We start from the raw sequence: 25666 nt of genomic DNA on the forward strand, positions 1-25666 counted from the left end.
GGCAGCTACTTATGGAATGGAAAAATAAGGGTCTATTGTTATGGGAAGAATACTGTTTCTTAAAAAGAGATTTTCCCAAATTACCGGTGTTGTATATTCTTCCAGAGATTCATAAGAATAGGACCAACCCTCCAGGAAGACCTATAGTATCATCATGTGGAAGTGCATTGGAGAATGTTTCCAAATATGTTGATTACTTTTTGAGAGAATTTGTTGTCAATCTACCCTCTTATGTCCGTGACACTAGGGACTTCCTGGGTAAGCTCGAAGGAATTGTATGGGAAGATGATTTCCTATTACTAACTTTGGATGTCAATTCCCTGTACACTATTATCGACCATGATAAAGGTATTGCAGCTTGTAGACACTTTTTAGATGCAAGATCATTGAAATATCTGGCACATACTGGAATGATAATAGATACGATAAGGTACTGCTTGATCAATAATTTCTTTTTGTTCAATGGGGTCCTATAGCAGCAGATTCTTGGGACTGCGATGGGCAGTGGTTTGCTCCTAATTTTGCCTGCCTTTTTTAGGCTGGTGGGAAGAGAACATCTTTAAAGATGAAGAAAAATATCCAGAAATCAGTCAGGCAATTCTATGGCTAAGATATATTGATGATCTTTTTATTATTTGGAACGGTTCTGAAGAAGAAGCTACTCATTTTGTTTGTAAACTGAATAATAATGATTTGAATATAGGTTTGACTTATAAAATGGTTAGATCTTCAACTGAATTTTTAGATACCCTTATAAAGATTGATGAACATAAGATTAATACCGAACTTTTTCGTAAGTGTACAGCAGGTAATAGTTTATTACATGCTTCTAGTGGCCATCCAGAAAATTTAAAATGGAATATCCCCTATGGAGAGTTGTTAAGAGCCAAGAGAGTCAGCAGTACTAATGCAGTTTTTGAAATTGAGCAAAGAGAGATGATTAAGAGATTCAAACAGCGAGGATACCCCAAGTGGGTTATCAAAAAAGCAACTGATAAAATCAAGGGGATAAAAATAACTGATATCTTATCTGATAATACTACTAAACAAAAGATAGATGACAATGATGGCACTAGACTTATTATGACTTATAATGATGACACAAGACAGATTAATCATATAATTGCAAAGAATTGGAAGATACTAAAAAGTGACCCCGTTATTGGGGGTTCAGTACAAAACAGGCCTCAGATTACGTACAGAAGAGGACGTAGCTTACAGGATATGATAAGATCTAATGACATTACCACTATTTCACAACTCAGGCAACATGGCTTACAAGGTTTCTTTCTATGTGGGCATTACAAGGCATGCCGTAATAGTGTTATGCGAAAACAATATGCACTATGTAAACCTGGTAAAATCAAATTAATCAATTCATAACATGTAGTACTCCATTCGTGATCTATATATTGGAATGTCCATGTCAAAGATGGAGTGTTGGGAGTACCAAACAGAGTGAAAAAACGGCTTTTGAAACATATGTGTGCAATAACTTCACTTGATGAGCATTATCCGGTGGCAAGGCATTTTAAAGAAAAACATAACTCTGATTTGACTCAGTTATCTTATTTTGGCATTGAACATGTTCCTCCATTTCACAGAGGGGGTAATAGAGAATTAACATTGAGGAAAAAAAAAAAGAGTCAAAATACATTTTTAGATTTGGAGACTAAGATACCTAAATTGATTGAACATTGGGGAAGAGTTGAATACCCATTTATATGATAATTAAGGAACAATCTTAATAGGGTATTCAATAGTGGTTACCAATCGAACATTGAATATTGGGGAATAATTGAATACCCGTTTATTTGAAAATCACTGAGCATTCCAGATAGGGTACTTAGTAGTGGTTACCAATGAATTTAAAAGAATTTGAAATTACTGTAAATTAATAGATTATGTAAATAGGAGATTTTAGTATCTATATAAAGTATTTTTTATGATAATGTGTTTTCTAGTAGTTGATTAGATTTGGGGATATATGGCCAATTGATTAAATGTATTTATTTATATATATTTCCAGATGTAATGGGTCGGATGGAAAATATGCTAACTTCTACTTGCCATCGCTTTCTCTATAGTACACGTTATTGGGTGTTTTCAGTGCAGATTTACAGATAAGAAAATGGAAAAAAAATATTTTATACACATTTATATAGTTGGTCTGTCTCATTAATATTAACTGCAATAGACATTTACAAATCAAGGGGAATGAATATTAAAGCTATTGTGTTTAGGATTGTTGACTTATTATTCAGAAGAAATTCTTTACATCATGTGGTTTTAGTTCACCTTTGGGCTTAAAATTGATAATATTTTATTAGGATAATATAGTCCGGTGGATTACCATTTAAGTTATAACTTTTACTTCCTCTGCTTTTAGTATGATAATGTACCCCAATATTTATTTATATATCTTTTGCAGTATGATAGTTTTTTATAATGGCACAGATTTTACTAGTTACTATTTATAACATTGATGTATATTTAATGGGGTTGTGATTTGATGGTCTCCATTTCTAGTTATCTGTTATCTGCTTTTTTTGTCTCATTTCTATGTTTATGAATGAATAGTATTTAGTAATGGTGGATTGGTGGTGAATATCACGTGACCAAGGCTGCTGTGTCAGCCGAAACGCGTTGTGCTTTGATTAAATATGATCTTCACTTTCCTTGAATCCTGAGTGTGCAAATAATATTATATATATATATATATATATATATAATTGGAATACTTATTAAAAATATTTATTTTTTAATATATATTTTTTTGTACTTTCATATTTTGAATGGCATGATATTCTGGTAAATCAATTTTGTTGTTGATCTTCTGTCATATAACAAGCAGGGCATTGCAAAAGGTAATCCAACAAAAGCTAAGATTTCAGTGATAAAATGAAGTGCTATGTCAAACCAGCTTCAAAGACACTGACACACATTATTTCTGTGAGCTTGCTAAAGCCCTTTAGAATCATGTAGTGTAATTGGATGCCAGATCTTTAGGATGTTTAAGACTGTACACATAGACCCCTCCTGTCCACTCATGGCTGGGACACACTGGACTACATGGACAGTAAGAAAATCTCTAATCTCTTCAGATAGGATGGAGTTTCCCCCAAAGAGAAGCACAATGGTCTGCCAAACATCAGTTCTTTTTACGTTTATTTGACGACAGAGTTGAAGAGTAGCCCACCACTGAAAACCGATTAAGATTTTTTTTTTAGAAGCAATCTACGTCAACTTTTCTATTTGTTATAGTCAGGAATTCTGCACCAGAGTGACATATATGCTGTAAACAACTGTAAACTTTGCACTTGTATAGCGCACTACTCACCCATTAGGGTCTCAAACCTGAGGCTATGTATCACAACCAGATCCAACTTTTCACAATACAAAACAAGTTGAAGTAGGACCAGTCGTTGAGAGGATTCAGATGCTGTGCAAATCATTCAGATTTTTAGAAGCAGACCAGTAACATTTCAATTGCTTATCTTTATCAGTGAACAGGATGTGCTACATGCATTGAAAAGAAAGAAGACAAAGGACCAGCAGGCCCATGTAGCCAAAGCCCTTTCGAACTCCCTGTGTTTCAGTAACAATCTTCTTAACCTGCTGTGTTACACTGGTGCTACCCCCCCACAACTCTTACTTTCTTTGGTGTGCTCTGAAGTTATTTTCTTTGGTCGACCATCAGTCAGTTTCTAAGAAAGAAAGTGACTACTGAAAAAACGCTCAAATAAATATTTAAACCAAACTATGCTAATTGACCTGTCATGTGCAGCCACTAGACCCCTATATTTCTCTACTACATTCATGTTCAAAATGTATTCCAACACCTCTCGGCATTACACTTTCAGTGCACCAGAACATTAAATATGTTGTCCATTGTAAAATAATGTAAAAATTTTAAAAAAATAGAAAGGGAAATTAAAATGGAAAGACTGCATAATATGACTTACAATGCAAATAATTCCAATCCAAATTGTAGTACCTAAACAAATACTATGGGATAATGTAGTACTAAACACAGCTCTGTTCTCATGGATTGCGATGGTTAAAACTATGCAGAGCAGTTCTCAAAAAGACGGGATGTGAGTGATTTATTTTTCTCAAAGAAGGTGGCCCTGAAATCACCTAAGGCTATTTAAGGGGTATCTACCTGGGATACTCTCAAATACTGACACTGTTTAGCACAATTTTCAAGTCAGAACATTTCTGCAGCAGGTTTATGTTGACATTCTGGAACTGTATGAGGTTCTCCGTATCCATCCCACCGCCATGCAATCAATATCCTATCAATAAGGAGTTTGAGAGCAACAGAAGTAGTAAGAGATACCCATTTACTACATAAAAGAGGACATTTAAATGTGTTCACTCAAAGTAGATACCTCTTTATTTTAAGTGTTTTAGGTATGAGACTCAGTTCCTCCAGGGGACAGTGTCAGTCACTTAATGTCAATGGGCATACAAGTAATAAGTGGTGCCTGTGTGAACCTGAAGACTGGGAGAATTGGCTGAAGGTCTGAATTACCCTCTCTAAATAGTTGTGGGTGCATCTACGACCATAGAGTAATTTGATATGTGTTAGGGTGAGTTACTTGTTATTTGGTTTTCTTCATTTTGAATTATATTAGGGAAGAGGAGAGTAAGAAAGCCAGCAAGCTAGACTAGAGCGAATAATAATGTCAGTTGTTGGGATATGTTTTTATGTTAAATGGATGTTGTTAAAATACATCCTATGCCCTTGAATTCTTCTTGTTCTAGAAATGTGGTGTTTTGTGTTTCACAGTAGCTGTGAACAATTTTCCAGACAGGTGCTTCAATTACTTCATGAACAGGTTTTACCTTCCAAAGTGCCCAAGCTGCCATTCTGGTAAGACAAATGGGCTGAAGATCCCTGCCCAGACGTACTGAGAAAGGATATGTGTGATATAAGTGAAGAATGTTTTGGCATACCTGATCTAGAGTACAAAAATATACAAGTAAAAAATCAAAAGAGCAAAGAAAAGGCATGGGTTAAGGAGGAGAGGTTTAGGGTTATGTTTAGTTTATGTTTAGTAGCTAGGGTAAGTTGTGCTGTTATGGATGATGTCAGCTAAAGTGTATGGAACAGGATTGGAGTAAGAGTATGTGATAACTAATTAGTATAGGTGTATGTTAATTTAGAGGTTGGGTTAACGTTATAGGAAAAGATGGTTAGTTTGGGTTAGAGTACTGGAAGGGGCAAGATGTTGTGAAAGAAGAGTGCCACGGAAAGGAGAATGTTTTACTCCCCTGACTTCCTAACTTGGTACAAGAGGAGAAAATGTTAGGATGAGCATTAAGGAGGGAGTAGTGTTTGGATTGCAGTTAAAAGTTAATGTATAAAAGGAAGTGGTAAACATTATTCTTGTTACCACTACACGTTTGTACTTTCCACAGACCTACATGTAAGGCAAGACTTGTTGTACAACATTTTTACATAGAATATCTTCTTGGAAGCCTGGAGGCTTGACTCAGTACATTGCCTTGCATATCTATACCCCTGTTTCCATGTAGTTGGCATACGTTTAGGCATACAGTGGTCGCAGAGGAACAACAGGTGACCGCAAAGCACTGATGCTGCTTAAAGAGCTAAAGGATTTTTCTCACCTTTGTACCACCTTTTACACCACTTCGGCATGTCATTACCACCTGATTGCCATTGTCAAGTCTGTGGCCTCAGGTAAGAATGAGACAACTGTTAAGGCTGGAAACAAATAAGCTGCCTGGGCAGTGCCTGCCTCTGTTTCTGAAGGATGAGCAGGGCTCTGGCATCTGCACTGGATTGAATACCCAAGTGAGAGAAAGTTGTAATGTCAGGTAAGAGATGAGAAAAAGGCATAGAGAGGGGCAGAATACAGTGGCCCCCACCAATGCAGCAAACCTTGACATCTGTGTGCATGCTTGCAGCTGGGTTGCACACACAACTGCATGCCCGCTTCGCTGGGTGAGTTCGTGAAAACTTGCACTTAAGTTCGATTCAGAATTCACTGTACTGATTCCTAACAATAATAGTATGGTTTGTGATGCCAACACCAATCTTTAAAGAGCGAGGGAAGAGGGCAACTCAATAACCCCTGGTGAGCCTGGGTAATAATTTAAACTGAGGTAAATAGCTGTCAAGGAAATTATTTGCAAGAAAACTAACTTGAATTGGTGAGTATTTGTGTGTCCATCTGGACGCATTGACTGAAACTTAGGAGAATTAATAACAGCAATCTTTGAAGAGAAGGAGAATACAATAAAATACAACTAAGGCACAACAGTTGTAATATGACGAACAATGTGTCTGTATTGAAAACGTGAGACATACAAGTGAGTCTGAAGGGGTTCCTAAAAGAGAAAAAAACATATCTATCCCATATGTTTGTTGCACACAATTCAACATGGAAATAAACTGAGATAGATATAATTACTCCACTCTCAATACATCGAACATTGCATCGAGTGTGTGTCTCACCACTCTTAGTGTGTGCCAACCCAAATGTGTACTCTGCCAGTTGAAGTGCAAGCACCATCATCTTTAAAAATGCTCTTTTAGAGTATGCTTTTAATGTTTTTTTTGTTTCTTTCCGTTTAGTACCTAATTAGGGGTCCTTACTGAACATTACTAACTGCATTTAGTACTGAAGATGGTGTTGGGTAATTGATACAATGGGAGACCGAAACGCTGATGCACACTCCTCTACCCACACATACGACAACCGCCACAGGAACATATTCTACACTGCAAGGGCTCGATGTTTAAGAATGTGCCAATTCACTGAAGAAGATCGGGGATTTGCAAATGCCCTTCACTTATCCTACTAAAAGGAACTGAATGCTAAAAGCTGAATCCTTTGGAAACTTCACAAGGATTGGTCTACATTTCAGCAATTTGTTAGAACTCAGGTAAGGGAACACCAAAGTCTAGTCGCAAAACATAGATGATCCCAAGCTCAGTGGACAGGTAATCAGTGCTGCAGGCAGTTGTGGCATTCAATATGATTCTTAACTGAAGAGAAGACACCAAAGGTCAGAGTGAGAGAGGGTTTGACTCAAAGTTTCTAAATTGTAACTAGTAATCCTCATTGTTTCTTCATTAGCATAGCTTCCAAACTGAACTATTGTAGTTAACTTCACTTACTTATATCCGCTGCCTTCATCAGGCATCTCTAATCATGGTGTAGGGCATTTCTATTTTCCTCCTGGCTAATGTCAGTCCTAAATCTATGAATCCAGGCTTTAGAAAAACACGAGCATCAAATATGAAACACCATGAGAGAACTTCACCAGAGGTAAATAGTAAATTTAAATGAAACGTACTCGCCTAGTGTCTTGAGGTAGAATGACTCCATCATCCCAGAGTCTTGCAGACGAGTAGATGGCTGTGCTTTCCTCTTCCAACCTAGAAAAACAAAATGCCTATCTTTATTTTCCACACGTATGAAAACATTAAATATATTTGAAACCATGCAGAGGAATACTGGATGAAATCACCACAAAGCTCTACTTTCCTGAGTGTTATAACGTAGTCCAACCCTATACAAATCTACCACATAAAACAGGACCATTTAAAGGAGTCAGTGAAAGCGAATGTCACTTCATTTTTGTACTACTTGAGATGTGAGGCAAATTTCCCCAGTGGGCAGAAGGCCTACCTACTCCTGAAAAGTACAATGAGATTTAAAATTACAAGTTTTCTATAGCAGTCACTATCATAGGGCACTTTCCTATTGTGTAAAATGTAATTATACCATTTATCGGTTACATGACCCTGGAAAGAGCTGTCAAAACCACATTTGAACGATATAGTTAGCCTTGGTTTCAAAATCCAACTGTTAAAGTAAATGTATATCCTATATTATCTTTGCAAGTGTTTTCAAACATTAAATATATCACGTTTTGCCTCATCTCAACGAGCCTGTGATTTCAAACTATTATTTCTAATGACTCTACATGGAAACCAAAGGATTGCAAAGGGGAGGACCTTAAGCCCTGCTAGGAAGGTCATCTGTGAATGAATATGTCTCAACAGCACCTTTCTAATTTATAGAAGAAGTCACTCAAGACACAGTGGAATCAGAAACAACATGAGGAATGCAGTCAAGAAGAGCCCAGTGGCTTAAGTTGGAGTTGGGAGGCAGGAAAACACTCCAGAAAGCTGAGGCAGGGTATCGCCATTTTGGATTTGCATGCATGGAACTCTGGAATAGTTTGGTTGACACAAACTATACGTTCAGGAACTGCATCAGTTTTTTCCGCATAACTGGTAGAAGGAAGCCTAGGAACTTAATTTGACATATCTAGGGCTTTTTGATCCAATCCAGGCTGGAGTACCCCTTAATATGCAGTTCTCAACTGACATGAGGAAAGAATCATGGTAAAATAAAAGAAAAAAGGAGAGTCCCTTGCCATATGTACTGAGGAATTCTTAACTGAGTAGTAGAATAAGCTGATGCCTGCCTAGTAAGTTCCTACTGTCATTTCAACAAACTCCATGCTTGGACGGTGAAGTGTTTCAACTTCTAGAAATATTGCCGAGTTTGAATGTAAAAACTTTCAGCGAAACCCACTACTGTGTTTTACCCAACCCTCCTCATGTGTGGGGCAGCCATACAGTGTATCTAGGTCCAGGATAAATGCACGGAAATACTTTTAATTTTCTACTCCTTTGCATTTCCCATAAATTAACATTATATAATGTTTCCCAGTGCTTTTCTGTGGCTAGTAGTTGATCTCTTTTCAGTTGTGAATCCTGCTTCACATTTCATTCGCATTTGTGAGACTTGTCTTACTAAAATATAAAATGCTTGTCTTTTTAATGCAATCTCATAAGCCCTTTTAAATTCCTTATTTCTTGACCGTGTTGTTGTTTGTATAATTGGTGCATACATATACCAAATGGATTTTCGAGTTGTGCATTGCGGGTTGTGCCAAACCACTAAAACTGTGCCAAAGATTTCACACAAAAAGCTTTTTTATTTTGGGAGGGGAGCAGACGGTTCGGCCTTGTAGGAGTATGGTAGCAGCGAACATAAAGTTGGGACTCACCATCGCCACTAGCCTTATAATTTACATTCTTAAAGAAAATAGCATCCGACATTCCCCTTTGCTGTAGAGTTCAACCCTTTCGTTTACGTCGGTATTTAAGTTTCAGAGCAAAAAAATGATGGAATAATACTCAACCTACTTCCCCGTCACTACATAACAATTGTGCTGCACAATTGTTTCTAACCTTAAGAACCATTCATCTTTCACATCCACACATACATTTGTAAATACCTAATAACATACAAATAGCCACTATTAAATATATTATTTAAAAGTAAAGCTGCGTGTTAACAAAGAGAAAGCATGGCAAAAGCAACAATTCCATTTTATCTCCCACCACAAACATTTTCAAATATTTACTATGGGCTAAGGCATTGGAGTGATGGCCATCCCTTAGAGTGCAACGCACCAATGAGATTGAGGCATACGAAAATATTAACATTTAAATTATTCAAAGGGGGCCAATTTGTCTTTTATGGGAAGAAGTCAAATAAATCCAGGTTTTTGGAGCAAACTGATTGAAATTCCTAACAGGGATACCACAATTATGTATCCTTAGCCTTCCAATGAAGAACTTATGTAACAATAACCCGGTAACATATTGAAATCTGTAGTCTTAGTCTAGGTCTTTGTCTAAAATACTCTCTCTTCATTAGGAATAAAGGGAAATTTGCAAGGTGATCGATTTCCTTTCAATCACATCTGTAAGCTTGGCAGTTTGATTATCAAGTGCTTCTCTGTTTCTTTTCTAATTCAGCTGTAATTCTCCTTCCTCCTTGGAGTGAAACCATGATATTTTGCAATCCCATGTAAATAGACCAATGTCTTGGATGTCAAAGGCATTTACCTGATCTTCCTCCTAGCACAAAAAACATCCATGGCGCAGAACGCGCCCTGACAGATACAGGTCATCTCTCTCCTTGTCAATAAGCTGTGGCTCTAGGTATGCTGCATGTTGGGATTTCATCTCAAGATAGCACTTTCCCTTTTCTGGCAGAAAATATACAATCCACATTAAACGTATGGTTGAGAATTCAGTGGCTTGTCAGAAGTGAATATGCATCTATAAATAACTACGAATCAGCAAACACTTCCGATTTGGAATGCGGTTTCTGATCAGACGAACTACGCTGTCCTTGAAAATAGGTTAGGGTGGAGTTGCAGCTCTCACTGCTGATATGTGAACAGTAGGGTCCTGTGCTCTTTTGGGAACTGTCAGCACTGCTACAAGCATTAGCTCTTGAAAGTGAGATGGTGTGCTTCGCACAAAGCTCACACAACTTTGTCTAAGAAAGCGATGAAAGCAAATGAAAATGACCAGACAACTGTAGCTGGTCCTCCGTGCGGGACCCCAGCACCACGCACTTCACAATTTTACTGGACCACATGAATCTCCCTACTCAGTCAGTCACACAAACCCTGTTATTCATAATCCTATTAAAAACATGGGAGCATTACAATGGCAGGTCAACATTTAGCACCACTGGCACATTATCCACTTTGAACAATGAGTTTTAGGATTGCCTTGGTCATTTTGGGTCCTGGCCTAATATTAAGATGGAGTTTGGTTGGTATGGGAGTTATATGCATAAGCCTGCCCTGCAGTGGGTGGCTTTTGGCATACCCTGGAATGTGCTAATAAGTACTTTAGGCTTTCTCCTTTGCACAGCAGTCACTGGCCTTCACATGAATTGCTGATTGGAAGTGACAGTAGGTCCATCATTTGATCTTGTACTGCCTGCGTCTTAACACTGGTGTCATATCACTATGACATAGGTTCAGCTACAACCCCGTAGGTAAAAGAATCAGTGAACCCCTCATATGAGTGGGGTTCTACCACTTTGAGAAATCTTTGAACATATAGACCATACTATGGGTTGAAAGCATATCTTTCAAAACATACAATTGGTCAAACCAACGAGTTTCAGAAATGGTTCCAAATAATGCAGTAAGTGTCTGCTCAATAAATTGGACCACTATTATGTTGCAGCAGCAAATGACTTTGCTATGCCAGAATTTTGTTTTCAGCATACAACAAACAAATGCAATGGCGTGAACTTGACTTAGATCACTGTAACTAAAGGTAGTCAATCTAAACTCTACAGCTCTTCTAAAGAACCTTGCAAACCTTGGCCTCACCCAGTACATTACCAAACCACCCACACCGCTGGACAACTATTGGGCCAATTTTACCCTCAATAAGCAATATCACAGTCGTCAAGCCAGCAACTATGACCTGAACAGACCATGCCCTCATCAGTTTCAGTATACCTATCCTGCACCATCAGAGACTTACCACAACAGGAACTGCCCACCAAAGCTGGGTAAGCATTTCAGAAGAGGAGTGTGCTTCTGCCCTCTATGAGCATCGGCTCAAGCACACCAGCAAATTGCTGAAATGCATCAAAAACCTCAACAGCTGGGTAACTGCATGTGCGGACACCTTGGCTCCCCTCAAGCACAATCTGAATCAAGCAAGAGCCCGATCACAGGCACGCTGGTACACAGAGGAACTCAGGCTGTCAAAATACTACTGCAAGCAACTGGAGCATAAATGGAGGACAAGTCAATACACCGCATATAAAGACATCTTCAAATGAGCCCTAAGACATTACCACCAGCAGATACAAAGCACCAAGCACACAAAAGTTGCAGATCTCATTGAGGACAGTGCTAGCAGCAGCAAGGAAACCTTTGCCATCATCAAAGATTTCACCACATCTTGGTCACCAGCAAGTTGGACTATGGAAACACCCTCTATGCTGGGATCACCAAACAACTCACTAGAAAACTATAGACCATCCACAACTCAACAGCTTGACTCATACTCAACCTCCCACACACAACTCACTTTACATCACACCTCAGAGAACTACACTGGATTCCAATACACAAACATGTGCAAAACGTCTTACACACACATTCAAGGCACTCCACAACTCAGGCCCCACCTACCGAACAGTCGCTTGTCCTTCCACCAATCATCCAGACACCTCCGCTATGCAGGACTCCTACTGTCTAATATTCCATGCATACACAGAACCAAATCAGGAGTATAAGCAGTCTCTTGCATCGCTCCTAAAGTGAGCAATGATGACCCTCCCACATAAGAGGCTCCTCCTCTCTTCTTGAATCCTGCAAGAAGGCCTGGTTTTTCAATTAGCCAAGGCCTAGGCACATACCCCTTCTCAGTGCCAGGATACCCTTGTGGGTGATAGTGAGCTTTACAAATACCCATAATGAGCAAAAATTATCAATTCAAAATGTTGTGATTCATAAGTAATGAGCCATTTTGTAATCTGCATAAAATTCCTAGTCGTTCCTCCCTGGTACGATAACATCCTGGACAGTGCAGCATTACGGTCATTTGATACCTCTCCTGTGTGTTACTTATTTATTTAACACAGATATTTCATAAATAGTACTGATTTGTGTAGAAAATTGCTTCTGATGAATGCATTTCGACAGCAGGTTTTGTGAAATGTTGCGTACAAACCTACGGAGAAAGTTTCTCAAATATCAGACACCACATTCTGAAAATCTTACATTTTCTTTAAACGCTTCAGCTGAGTGTTATCTGTAAAGCTGTCATCTTCTCTTTTCTGCGTCTTCACATCTACAACTCTTGAATCCATAATGGCAGTTCTTGCGTTTGGCCACAGGAACAAAAAGTTTGGCTCAAAGGATCTACCACACTAAAGAAAGTGAAGGAATCATTGTTAAATCATTTTTTTGCATTTGGTAGAGTTAACTTACCAGCAGTTGGCATTTGCTGTACGTCTTAAGCTTTACTGAATTAGATTAACTTCGTTTGCTTCCAGGTTTGTGTGCATTCTGACAAATAAATTCCATTACATTTTTACCAAAAACACATTTCTAAAACGTTTATTATTATGCCTTATACTGAAAAGTGAAACATGTTTTCCATTTTTGCAGCACGACTAGAAGTCTCCAATAGTGTAAAAAACACAGCATGCACCTCTGGGTGCATATCCACGATAATAAATTGCACTGATTTTTAATTTGTTTTACAAAAATGCACAATGTTTTGGTGTGTTTCTAACAGACACATGAAAACATTCCAAATGAACCAATATTAGATCATGTATACCACTGCTACAGTCTCGAAGCAACAAACCAAAGCAGGCTTATGTGTGATTATGGTGTCCACTGTGTTCCAAATGTTAACACAAAACCTCGAAGGACACAACCCTCCGTTGCTGACATAGGTGAAGTCCAGAGGTTCAGCCAAACACAACAAAACTTAATGGTGTTTCTGATGATTTTGCCCAACCAAAGAAACCCCTTAGAGGATGGCAGACATATTTTCACTTCTTTCTGGGAAACCATTATGGGTAATAGACCAGATGTACTAACATTTGTTTTTGTGATTACCAATTAGTAAATTTCTGACATTAGATATTTGGTAATCACAAACACTAATGCACTAAAGTGTGTTTTACACTTTTTGTGATTCCTAGTGGGTCGCAAATAGACCCACCTCATAAAAAAATAATGAGAAAGCTCTCAGTTTGCAACCCATCGGGAACCACAAAAATCACAGAGATGGTGGCCCGCTGGAGTCGCAGACCACCATGATTCTGATTGCTATGAAATAAAGCAATCTTTTTTTTTTTTTTTTAATGCAGCCAAGTTTCCTTAAAGGAAAAAGAGGTGAGTTTCAAAGGAAAAATTAAATGTTTTCTTTAAATTTTGTAAGAGCAAACAGTGGTCCTTGGACCCACTGCCTGCTCTTTCAAATATTTTATTAACCATTCTCATTTGCAAATGGGTTACCACCAACTTCAACTTGGTGATAAAAAGCGATTGTTTTGCGACCACTTTCCAGCCGTAAAACATTGATACATATCAATGGAAGTCGGTATATGGAAGGGACGCCCTAAACAAGCCCCTTCCAAATACAGAATCACAATTTGGGGTGATACATACGAAAATGCCCTTTTTGCATTTATAAATGGCCTGGTTCTGAGAATCGGCCATTTGAGAACATTAAAAGCTTTGTACATTTAGCCCAATGTTTCTCTGATAAAGGGGCAAACACAAATGAGGCAACAATGTGTATTCTTAGTGTCTCAACTATTTCACCTATGTGTAAAATTATGTCCTGGCAGAAGGAAGATTTTCTACACAAGACATGATGCAAATTGTAAAACATTCATTTTTTATTGCTTTTTTCCCCAATCAACAGTAAGATTCAGCTCATTCCCCACCATAATGCACTCCCAGAAGAACCTACACAACTGGTGCTATATCAAAACATTGTAAGTCACATAAGGTGTATAGCACATCTTGTATGTGGTACAGCCATATCTAAAAGCAATAATCCATTAATTACATTTTCAACTAATTTCCCCCGGGAACATCCAAATGATACTGGTCATCTACCTCCTCAGTATGGTTATGCAATAATTTTATCTTTACCAATTCCCATTCCATAGTTCTGCCCTGGTTTGCACCCATGTACTTCAACTTTTGCCTCACATCACATTCAGCAGAAACCCATTTGAATAGTTATTTTTCTCTCTGTGAGTTAGCTGACAAATGAATCGTAATCCATCGCACTGTGATATACTTGTTGGCCACAACCAGACCCAATTCAACCATCTTAGACATTACTTTGGTGTGTTTAGTTGTAGGTAAAAGCCCAAGTAGACATTTACGTGCTGTTGTTTGCAATGCCATACCCAACAATTTACTGAGGTTTTCAACCACCTTTATCCAGAAACTCATTATTCCTGGACATTCCCACCACATATGCATCAAGATGCGTACTGCCCTATTACACCTGGGACAGATCTCTGTATCATTAGGATTTCTTTTTATGCTGTGGTGTTGCATATACCTTGTGAATACATTTATAAATTACTAGTTTCAACTAAGCGTTACAAGTGACTTTTTTGTTTTACAATTGCAGAAAATTTCACCCCATATTCGCTCCTCTCCTTCTTGTCTTAGATCTTTTAATAGTGATGTAGTCTACATTTTAGTGTGGTCCCTCATGTCACAAAGTAATCAGAATGTGACAGTTTATGCTTTATGTTAATTGCAGTTTTAGTGATTTAAATGTAGAAGCTGCACGTATACACAATTTAAATGTGCATTAATTTACACTGTAGAGTTCGACATAGATGGAATTTGAATTAAATCACAAGTTAACATGATTAAACTGATATCATAGTGTAGTTAAGGCCTTAGACTAACAGAATATATTGAAGCGATATTGAATTTCTAATGATTAATTAATTAAAATGCATGCAAAAATGAAAGAAATGTACCTCTTACCTCTCAGTTATATTTAATGAACTGCATTGTTCTTTTTTCACTTACGATGTATGTAACATGCATACTGTTGAAGCATTAATAAAGAATTTTTAAGTTTGCATCTTAAAATTGAAAGTATTAAAGTGTATTAGTTAAATGTATTGCTATAATTCACTAGTGTTCGTTTAATTGAGGCCTGTAGTTTTGTAATTTCTGACTGTGTATGAAATGCTGATTCATGAGCTTTATTTCAGATTGTGTTCTCAGGAAAAGACTAGGGGACAGATGTATCAAAGATTTTTACCCATTCTGTGTCTATGGGAAAATGTTTTCGTACATATGGCCCTAGATGTTGGTATTATGCCCATTGTTTAGACATAGAGAGAATGTATCTTATCATTTGTGCGAGTACACTATTGTGGAACATGGATTGCCATTACAATACAATTGTTTCAAACTTACGTGGAGTTGCACAGATGGAAGATGTTCCTATGAATAGACCTTGGAATGGAAGCTGATGTTGCAACCTAGAGTAGTGTGATAGATTTTTATTGGATGATGCACCTTCAACATAATGTGGGCTGCTCTTTGGAGCGAATCAAATTCTTTCATTAACTTTAATATATCCTTGGTTAGTTGGATTTCGAGCAGTTCTTCAGATTCCCCTGATGCTTGCACATCTCCTGCATTCCTGCACCTTGATTGATGAAGAATCTCGTATACTGAGCCCCATGGATAGGTATTTTCCTCTCTGTTTGCCCCTTTCAGATGTCCCTTTGAGATTTAGGGATTTTCCTTATCCCTTGCAGAAGACTTTTGATGATGCTTCGGACATGCTAACGCTTTCCCTGTTTACTTATCTTTTGCCCACCTTAGTTAATCTTCTTTTGCACAAGATTATTTTTCACATTATTTTTGTCCTTTATGTGCTTTTTGTCTGCATGTATTTGGCCCCGCACATGTATTTCCCTGATTTCGTTTGCAGTACACCTTTCCCTGTGCACAGCTAAACATATGACACTGCTAAACTAATTCAACTGATAATTGCCAACCCTGAGTGGAATTTTCTGTCTGTATCGCTGATATTTTTGTTGCTGAAATGTACGGTTCTTCTTGAATGTTTAGTTCTATTGAGGTTTATTTGGTTGAATTTATTTTGTCACCCTCGGCAATCATTGGTGATTATGTATCTTTATAACGTGGTTTTGCGAATTGCCTATGACTTTCAGCTTGAGTTTGTAGTAAACCCCTTAACTTTATTTTTACTGGAGCTTTTCTTCTGTGACCACATTGGTCATGGTGTGCAATTTAGTTAGGATGTATTGAAATTATGTTAATGGTTCTACCACACCATAACTTCCAGAAATTTCAAATCTAATGTAGCGCAGACCACCCACATGTCCACCTAGGTTTGCCAGTTGACAAGAAAGGCAGTGATTTGATGTCATATTTATTGTTTGTGCTGATGTGTCACCACTGTAGATGGAAGGGGACTTAAAAATCCTCAAGGAAGGTCCAAGCATAACAGGTAATTGCACTGTATGGCTTGATGTTTTTGTCATTAACATATGTGATGCTCTGTCTCTAATGGTCTTGTAGCAGTTTTTATAATTTTGCTATTGTGGGTAACAATGTCTAAGGATGAGGAAACTTCAGAGAAATTCAGGTTACTCAGGAAAGTGACAGCAAATGTGTGTGCATTCACAATCCATGATCGACATCTTTAACTTTGTGCAACTTCCATGTATATATAATAGATGTCAGTTCTGCTGTAGTTAGACAATTTTCGAAAAATGAAGAGGTCTTGAAAGTTGGTTTCAAACTTCAATTGTTCTTCAGTACTTTACCACTACTTCAGAATAGTTTGTAAATGTTTTTATTGAATGACGAGATAGTTGGTGTTTATAGTATTTCTTTTTATTTAATTCAAGTCACGGGATGATAAAAAATTGAGCAGCCATATAACACACTGAATGCTAGTGAGAAGGAAGAAAATCCCTAATAAATGAAAACACTGGCTTCCACATGAGGCTGTGCGATTTGTGGGGACTGTCTCCTATATCAGGTGTCTCCCAGTGTTAGACACTGAAAATGGCCTACTCCATCATGTCATTCATGTACAGTCTCTAGTATCAACACCTAGACACTGGACACACGGTACACCACCTTATGCCTAAAGTAACTGCCACTAGACACTGAATATGTCACCAAAATGTTCTTATGCAGGAGGAGCATCACTAATTTCTCGCTTTCGCAGCACAATATTTTGCAATCTGGCCCTCAATTGGTCTTTCTCCTTTCACCGATTCCCCTCTTTCTACCACTAGTGGAGTCCCTCTAGGTTCTTCTTGAGCACCACCTTATTCAATATCTAAATCGCTCCTCTTGCTTCATTAGTTTTTTCATTAAATCCCAGACAGTGTCCTATGCAGTTGACACACAAATAATTTCATGTATCTCTGAAAATTCTTGATTTTAAACAGGTTGAATTTCACATCTGCATAACTTCAGTAGCAGGGTGGAGAAAATCCAACTGTCTTGAGTAAAATAATGACAAAAGAGAGGTCATGACATTTGGCAAACAACCTTTTTTCAAGTAAAATTGTTGGTGGCCTGCTGACCTAGCTTCAACACTAATCCCAGTCCCCACAGCTAAAATCCTCGGATTTTGTGTTAATCAAAGTCTGCTCATTGGCAGTCAAACATCAAAAGTTGTCTCCACCTGCTTCTTTTTGCTGAAACAGAGTAGGAAAATCCACCCCCTTCTGCCAGACATGTAACACCATTGTCCATGCACTGATTACTTTTCGCCACAACCATGAAAACTCTTGTTATCTTGATCTCTATGAATGAATGTGCACAGCTACTCCTACAGTGTGTCCTGCAGCACCCTAGTCCATGTGCCAATTATAATACGTGAGTTTATCATTCTTTCCTTAAACCGGCCTCTTCCTTGATGGGCAAAGAGGTCAGAAGTTTATTCCAAGCCTTGCTTGCTATTACCGAAAAGGAAAGCCACCTCCTGAACTGACCAGGCAAATTTTGGGGATCATGACATACAGCACCATTGCCTAGCAAAGAGCTTTAGGATAATTATAGTGGACAATCAGGTATCTGGGGCCACAGTTGAGGAAGCCAACAATGCTGAACAAAAGTTAAAGCTTTAAGCAGACTTCTCTCCTCGATGGGCAGACTTCCCGCAAGGGAGACAAAACTGAATCTCTCCTAGATTGGCCCAAAATAAGATGAGCTGCTGCATTCTGGACTATCTGCAGTTTCCTTATCTTATAATCGGGCACGCAATATAAAGCCAGTTTGAGTAGTACAGTCTCAATGTTATCAGAGTATGGACTACTGCTCTATCAACATCAGCTGGTAAGAGGTCCAAAGATTTCCTTATAGCTTGCAGCAGACCAAATCAGGCCCAGATTCTTTGCTACCATCTCTGGGAGGGAAAGAGGAGTAATGTCTCATGTCAGCTAAACTTGGTCCAAAAGCTTTTGGCCTTCCAAAACAAGAGGATCACGGTTTTTCTGCATTGCACTGAAGGTAACTCTTGCTTGATATCATGATTCTAGGTTGTTCAAAATGCTACTGATTGCCCTTTCTTAACCTTCTCAGTCATCAGTCCGTTTCGCCTCACCTCAAAACTCTTCACTGGCTCCTCATCAGGAAATGATCTCTATTCAAAGCTCTTCTCTCTTTATCTCACAAAGCCTGTTCCAAAAAAGCACTATGTATTCAGGAAAATAGTAGACCTTACCATCTGTCTAGGTCTCTACGGTCAGGCTCTCTGTTCAATATGGCAGATGCAGCTTTTTCTTTCTAGCGGCAAAACTCTAACACTCCCTTCCACCCAATCTCAGGATCATCTCTCACCAGTTAGATTTCAGAAACAAAATGAAAACTTGTTTTTTGAACTTCCATTGTAGCATCCACTTCTTATTTTATACTGCTCACTGTCAGTCTAGCTTAACCCCATGACATGCTTTTTGGACAAATATGCCCTCTACAAAACCAGAACAGAGATATATTGGTGCTGGCTGTTGAGGTGGAGAATTTCCTTCAGAACCTCTGGATTTGTCATATATTAAAACAGTCAGCTTCTTATGTACTCTTGTCTCTGAACAGTGAAAATAATAGGTTTCACACTAGCTGACAAATAAAAGGCAGATTTTACCATGTCAATATTCTAACTAATACACTGCAGTTGTTTGTGGCGACTGTAACTCATGGAGTCATCTTGCTGAATGATGTCTAACACATGGATATGGATGCACAGATATTGTGAGGTCGCTTGTGCTGAGTTATTGCTTTTGCTCATTTTTTTTAACTGCTTAAACACAGTAAAGTAGGCTGGTGCTTTTTTGCAAGGTTGAGTATTGTGCCTCAAACAGATCAAGTGTGCTGTAATTAGCAAGTGATGTAACCACAATTGAGTGAGTAGTGTACTGGTGGTAAACTGTTACGTTTGTTGTCTCAATGCTGTTAGAAAAAACCTAAAGGCTCGATGTAGGAGGATGGTAATGGAAAAACCATCATGGCTTTACAGAGTAAGTCTACTGATGGTGGAATTAAATGGTTACTTACCAGTAGGAGTAGTTTTGCAGCCTAAAGAGTTTTCTGGAGTCACAAGCTGTGCATCATTCCAACATCTAGAGGTTGGGCCCAGAATTGTCTCTCATTGTGGGTGTCGTCGACCACCATTTAGTAGCCATCTCCGGATTCTTTTTCCCCTTTGTTTTTGCTTTATGGTTTTTCCTTTTTCATTTTCGACCTCTTACCCCATCTGTCCTGTTCTCTTTTCTGGCGAGGTGGGTGGGTCGCATATGAATCCAGAAAACTCTTCAGGCTGCAAAACTACTCCTACTGGTAAGTAACCATTTCATGTTGCAGTATGAATCCTTTTCTGGATTCACATGCTGTGTATTAGATTGTGTAGCAGTTTCTCCCCTTTATTTGGGTTGGCTGGGTTGAAATGATCAACTTGCAAACAGGTGCTGCAGTAACTTCTGTCCCACCTGGGCTTCTTTGTGCATTTGGTTGTTTGCTACGAATGCCAGGGTTGCACCCTTTTTCCTTGTTGAGTGTGCCTTTGAGCGGTGCAGCAGTTGTTTGCCTGCTGCTGCGTACCATGTCTGGATTGTCTCCACAATCCATTATGCAATGGTCCCCTTTGTGACAGGGCTCCCTTTATTGGATTTAGCATATGCAACAAATAATTTGTTACCCTTCTGGAGTCGCTTGGTCTCCTTCAAGTAGTATATTAGTGTCCTTCTTACGTCCAGTGTATGTAGTTTTTTGTCCATTTCGGTTTGCAAGTTTTTGAAGAAAACTGGTAACTGTACTGTCTGATTGACGTGAAACTTAGTGAGAACTTTGGGTAGGAACTGCGGGTTTGTTCGGAGAACTACCTTGTCCTTGTGTATTTGTATGTATGGTTCTTCTATTGTTAAGGCTTTGATCTCACTTACTCCCTGTAGCGATGTGATCGCAATTAGAAAGGCTGTTTTTAATGAGAGAAACCACAATTCAGCCTTGTGCATAGGTTCAAATGGTTTAGTCATGAGTTGTGTTTAAGCTCCACATTGGGGCTGGTGCCTTTCTTTGAGGGGCAATTTTTACATCCTTCCAGAAACCTCTTCATCACTGGTGCTGTGAAGAAACGTTTACATAATTTCCTCTGGCGTAGGCCACGATTGCTGCCCGGTGTACCTTGAATGAAGAGTAGTTGATTACGCTGTCCAGTAAGTGTGTGAGATGGGTTATTACAGTCTCATGGCTAGATATTGTTTGTTAGGTATTGTTTCCTATGCAACACAGGAGGTATTTTTTCCATTTTGACGCATAGTATCTCCTTGTTGTTGGTTTTCTAGCTTCCTTTAATATCTCCATGGGTCTGTGTGGTAGGTTTAGGTGTCCAAATTCTATGTAATCAGGCGCCATGCTGTTAGATTGAGTGTTGCTGGTTCTGGGTGGAATACTTGCACCCCTTGTATTGTGAGTAGGTCTTGTTCCGGTTTCATCTTTATATTCTGTCCCTTGGACAGTTCTAGTAGGTCCGAGTACCATGCTTGTCAGGCCCATTGAGGGACAATAAGAATGAGATTTGTTCCTGGTCTCCTGGCCTTCTCCAGTACCTTTGGTATTAGGGGAAATCGGTGGAAAGGTGTAGGCAAATGTCCCTGACCAGTTTAGTGACAGGGCATTCACTTTTGATTGTGGTGTGGAAACCTGGAGGCGAAGCGTTGGCATTTTCTGTTCTCTGCCGATGCGAACAGGTTTGATTGATGTAGTGTCCCAGATCCTGAACATTTTTTCGAGGCTCCCTTGTTTAATTTCCCATTCATGTGTGCAATTCTCTTGTCTATTTATTTTGTCCGCTTCTATGCTGTCCTTTTTCCGTTAAGTGTATCGTTTGTAGATTGATCCCTTGATGTATTGCCCCTTTACATATTTCTTGGGCCAATCTGCATAGGAGGAACGATTGTGTACCACCTTGCTTGTTCAGATAGAACATTGTTGTTGTGTTGTCTGTCTGTATTAATACTGTTTTCCTACTATTGGTGATTGGAATGCTTTTAGGGCCAGTAACACCGATTTTCAGTTCTAGGAAATTTATGTTTTACTACATCCGTTTTGTTCCATAGGCCTCAGATTTGTAAATTATGTGTGTGTGCTCACACCCCTTGTGGGCTGCATTTGTGGTGATGGTCACAGAGGGATTTGTTGTGTTGAAAGGCCTTCCTTTGTTTATGTGCCTGGATGTCCACCATTGTATCACCTTTTGTATTTTCCCTGTTACAACCACTAGATCCTCCCAACTCCCTGTGGTTTGTAACCAATTGTTGGCTAGCCATTCTTGGAATGGTCTCATGTGAAGTCTTGCGTGTGGTACGAGAGGGATGTAGTACACCATCATGCCCATCAACTTCATGACTGTCCTCACTGTCAGATATTGTCCCTTCTGATAAAGGCGACTTTGCTCTCTGATTGCCTGTATCTTATTTTGGGCAGGAAAAGCATGTGCTTTCCTGGCATCGAGTCTGGCTCCTAGGAACATCTTTTCTTGTTGAGGTTGTGGTGATGATTTTTTTGTAGTTTATGCTGAACCCTAGCTTTTGTAGGGTTGTGAAGACTGTTTCAGTCTCCCTTTGACATTTCTCCTTTGTATGCGCTCTTAATACGCCAGTCGTCCATGTAGGGGTAAACATGAACTCCTTTCCTTCTTAAGAATAGGCAACTGCAGCTAGGTATTTTGTGAAAATTATTGGTGCAAATTTTATTCTGTATAGTAAGACCTTGAATTGATAGTGTATTCCTTCTAGTATGAATGTGAGATATTTCTTGAGCGCCTGATGTATTGGTATGTGTAGATAGGCGTCCTGAAGGTCTATGGTTGCCATGTAATCTCCTGTTTGCAAGAGGGGTATCACCTCGAAGCGTTGTCACTTTGAAATGTTGAGTGTGGATGTATTTGTTTATGAACCTGAGGTCTCAGATCGGTCTCAGTAAACGGTCCTGTTTTGGCACAAAGAAGTAGGGTGAATATTTCCCCTTTTTTAACTTGTTCTTTGGTACTTTTTCTACTGCATGTTTCAGCAACAGTTCTTCTACTTCCCTTTTTAGTTGAGCCAGCTCTGCTGAGTGATACCCTTTCTTCCTTAGTAGATTTGTCAGTGGTGTTTTTGATAGTTCTATACTGTATCCGTGGCATACCACGTCTAGTATCCAATTGTCTGTGGTAATTTTCTTCCACTGTTGTGGGGCCTCGCTATTCTGCCCCCTACTGGTGTTGTGTAGGCGCTTGAGGGCATTTGCGTGTCATTTGGTTTTCCCCCCTTGTTTGGGGGGCTGGCCCCTTGCCTTCACTCTAACCCGAAACTGCTGTCTTGTGGGGTGTTGCCATTGTTGGCATCCAGTCTGCTGGATGCCCTGCAATGAGTTGGATGATGTTGCTGTTGTTGCCCAGAGGTAAAGGTTTCCCTTCCTCTGGGCTTTCTGATGTTGCTCCCTCTCCTGAAGCTACCTCTTAACTGTAGTGCCCCCTTGCCTTGGCGTTGTCCTTCTTGATTTGCTGTAAGGACTCGTCCACTTCTTGGCTGAATGAGGGCTCTCCAGTGAAGGGTTTGTCATTTATGGAGGCCTGCACTTCCAGTTTAAAGCTGGAAATCCTAAGCCATGCATGCCTTCTTAGAGTTGTCCCTGTGCACATTTGCCTGCTCGTCTAGAGCGGATTTTAAACATGCATTGGCAATGGTTTTCCCCTCTTGTATAACTGCTTTTGCCCTCTTTTTATCTGTTTCTGGGAGCTTTTTCAGGAGCTCTTCGATTTCGTCCTACTGCTAGTAACCGTACCTGTTCAGGAGGGCATTGGAGTTGGCTATACGCCACTGTGATGCAGCTTCTCTTTCCAATTTCTTCCCCACCATATCTAGTTTTTTGCTCTCTCTTTGTGGAGGGGAGCCTGTGGAGGAGTGTGCATTGTTCCTCCTTCTTGCTGTAGAGACCAAGATGGAGTCCACCACTAGATTTCCTTGAATGTATTTGGGATTCTTTGGGGGAGAGTTTGTATCTCTTTTCCACCCTTGCTGTGACGCCCTTGGCTGCTGCTGGATGCTTGAAGGATTCTCTACCCTGATCCAGTATGCTTGGTAACATGGGGCGGTATAGGCTCCCTTTACTTGTTGGAATGAGGGTCTCCAGTAGGAACCAGGAGTCCCCCCCTTCTCTTCCTCCAGGGGTACTCCACATGTGTCGGCTGCCTTCTTCAATAGGCTATTGTAGCATGTGATGTTGTCAGGAGGCAAAGGTTTTGAGGGGTAGCTATTGATCTCCTCCTCTGGGCTCTATTTCGAAGTTCTGCCAATCATCCTTGAAACTCCCTGTGGCTATCTCCTCCTCAGGATCGTAGAACAACTATTCTGCCTCTTCTTCATGTAGTTCGGGGTTGCAGGGGTTCGAGCCCAGGTTCTTCCTCCTCAACTTTCACGTCCATGGAGGTCGTTAAGGGTTTCGATGGGATTCAATATTGTTTTATCAAGTCGTCAAACTCTTTTTTCTTTTGTAGGAGCGCTGCCTTTTCAGTCTCCAGACAACGTCTCCTCTTCACCTCCAAAGCCTTTTCGACGTCTCGCTCCGTCGAAGGTCTTCTTTTCAGCGTATTTTCTAGTGATACCCTTGGGGTTTCTTTCTCTGATGTCTTCGGTGTCTCTTTCCCCAATGGTTTTGGGGTCTCTTTCGCCAGCTGGGGTCCCGACTTTCGGCAGCCGGCCCTCTTCGGTATCCCTGGTGTGGGATCCGAGGGGGTCTCTTGCTTGTGACTGACCCTCCATCGTCATTTTCTTGGATGCCAGACTGCATTGTCATATTGTTTGAGGGACTTTCTCCCCAGAATTCTTTTGTGTTTTTTTGTTTTTTTTTACTTTTCCGTGTCTCTTTTCTACGTCTCTTACTGTCTTCTTTTCGGGAGTTTTTGTTTTTCCTCTGAATCTCCTTCGAGCAATTCGACGTCCGACCCTTCATGAGTCGATTCTGCGCCTCTCACTTGCTCTTCCTCATTGCTGGATAGTCCTAACTCCTTCAGCGACCCATGGTGCTTTTGGCTCTGCATTGCGGCCTTGTACTTCCCCCCCTCTGCTTTCAGCGTGCTTGCAGTGTCTTGGGGACGAATGCGTTGCAGTCTTTGCAGTCCTTGTCTTCATCTCCTTGATTCCTCGGGAGACAGAGGTTGCAGACCTTGTCTGGGTCATGCTGGGCAAACTTGTGACAGTTTGGGCAGAACTTAAATTGGGTGTTTTCTATAACCCCTATCTTGCTTCATTCTCCCACTCCCCCGATTTTCCCCGGCGTTCTCCACTGGGAAATGTGTCAGTCTGTCTCCTTGCCTCTGCTTTGTTGGTCTTGGCATTCTCTTTCGTATAAAAACTTTGAAATATTTAATTTATGTTTTTTGGCATCCTCTGTCCAAAACTTCAGAGATCCTTCTTTGCTTCCAGAGGCATAGGCGGAAAAAAAGAATCTGAAGATGGCTACCACGTACAGGAACTTCCGGGGTGCCATCTGACGTCATGCGGGGATGGACCTAATACCAAATGGTGGTCGACGATGCCCAAAAAGAGAAAAAAACAAAAAAACAAGAGAATAATACCAGACCCAACCGCTAGATGGCAGAATGATGCCCAGCATGTAAATCCAGAAAACGATTCATGCTGCAAAACTACTGCTGAGTTAGAGTTGTTCCAACTAGTGGGAATTCTGCTATACTATCTCTGCCAGATATACAACAGCTTTGACTGATAAGTAATGATAATAACACAAAAAA

At 39.7% G+C, this 25666-nt stretch overlaps 1 protein-coding gene across 3 annotated transcripts in view; it reads right to left on the minus strand.

The window, feature by feature from the left end:
• Positions 1-25666, minus strand: part of LOC138293309 (methylcrotonoyl-CoA carboxylase beta chain, mitochondrial-like) — a 249102-nt gene that overhangs the window by 36493 nt on the left and 186943 nt on the right. For 2 of the 3 annotated variants that reach the window (XM_069232456.1, XM_069232454.1), the window contains 2 exons: positions 12607-12755; positions 7333-7414 (listed from right to left, as the gene is read on the minus strand). In XM_069232456.1, the coding sequence (XP_069088557.1) occupies positions 7333-7414; positions 12607-12755 (231 nt within the window). The remainder of the gene's footprint in view (positions 1-7332; positions 7415-12606; positions 12756-25666) is intronic. The other variant, XM_069232455.1, reaches the window with a different exon arrangement.

Source organism: Pleurodeles waltl, chromosome 4_2 (genome assembly GCF_031143425.1).
Source record: "Pleurodeles waltl isolate 20211129_DDA chromosome 4_2, aPleWal1.hap1.20221129, whole genome shotgun sequence".
In the NCBI taxonomy this organism is placed as follows: domain Eukaryota; kingdom Metazoa; phylum Chordata; class Amphibia; order Caudata; family Salamandridae; genus Pleurodeles; species Pleurodeles waltl.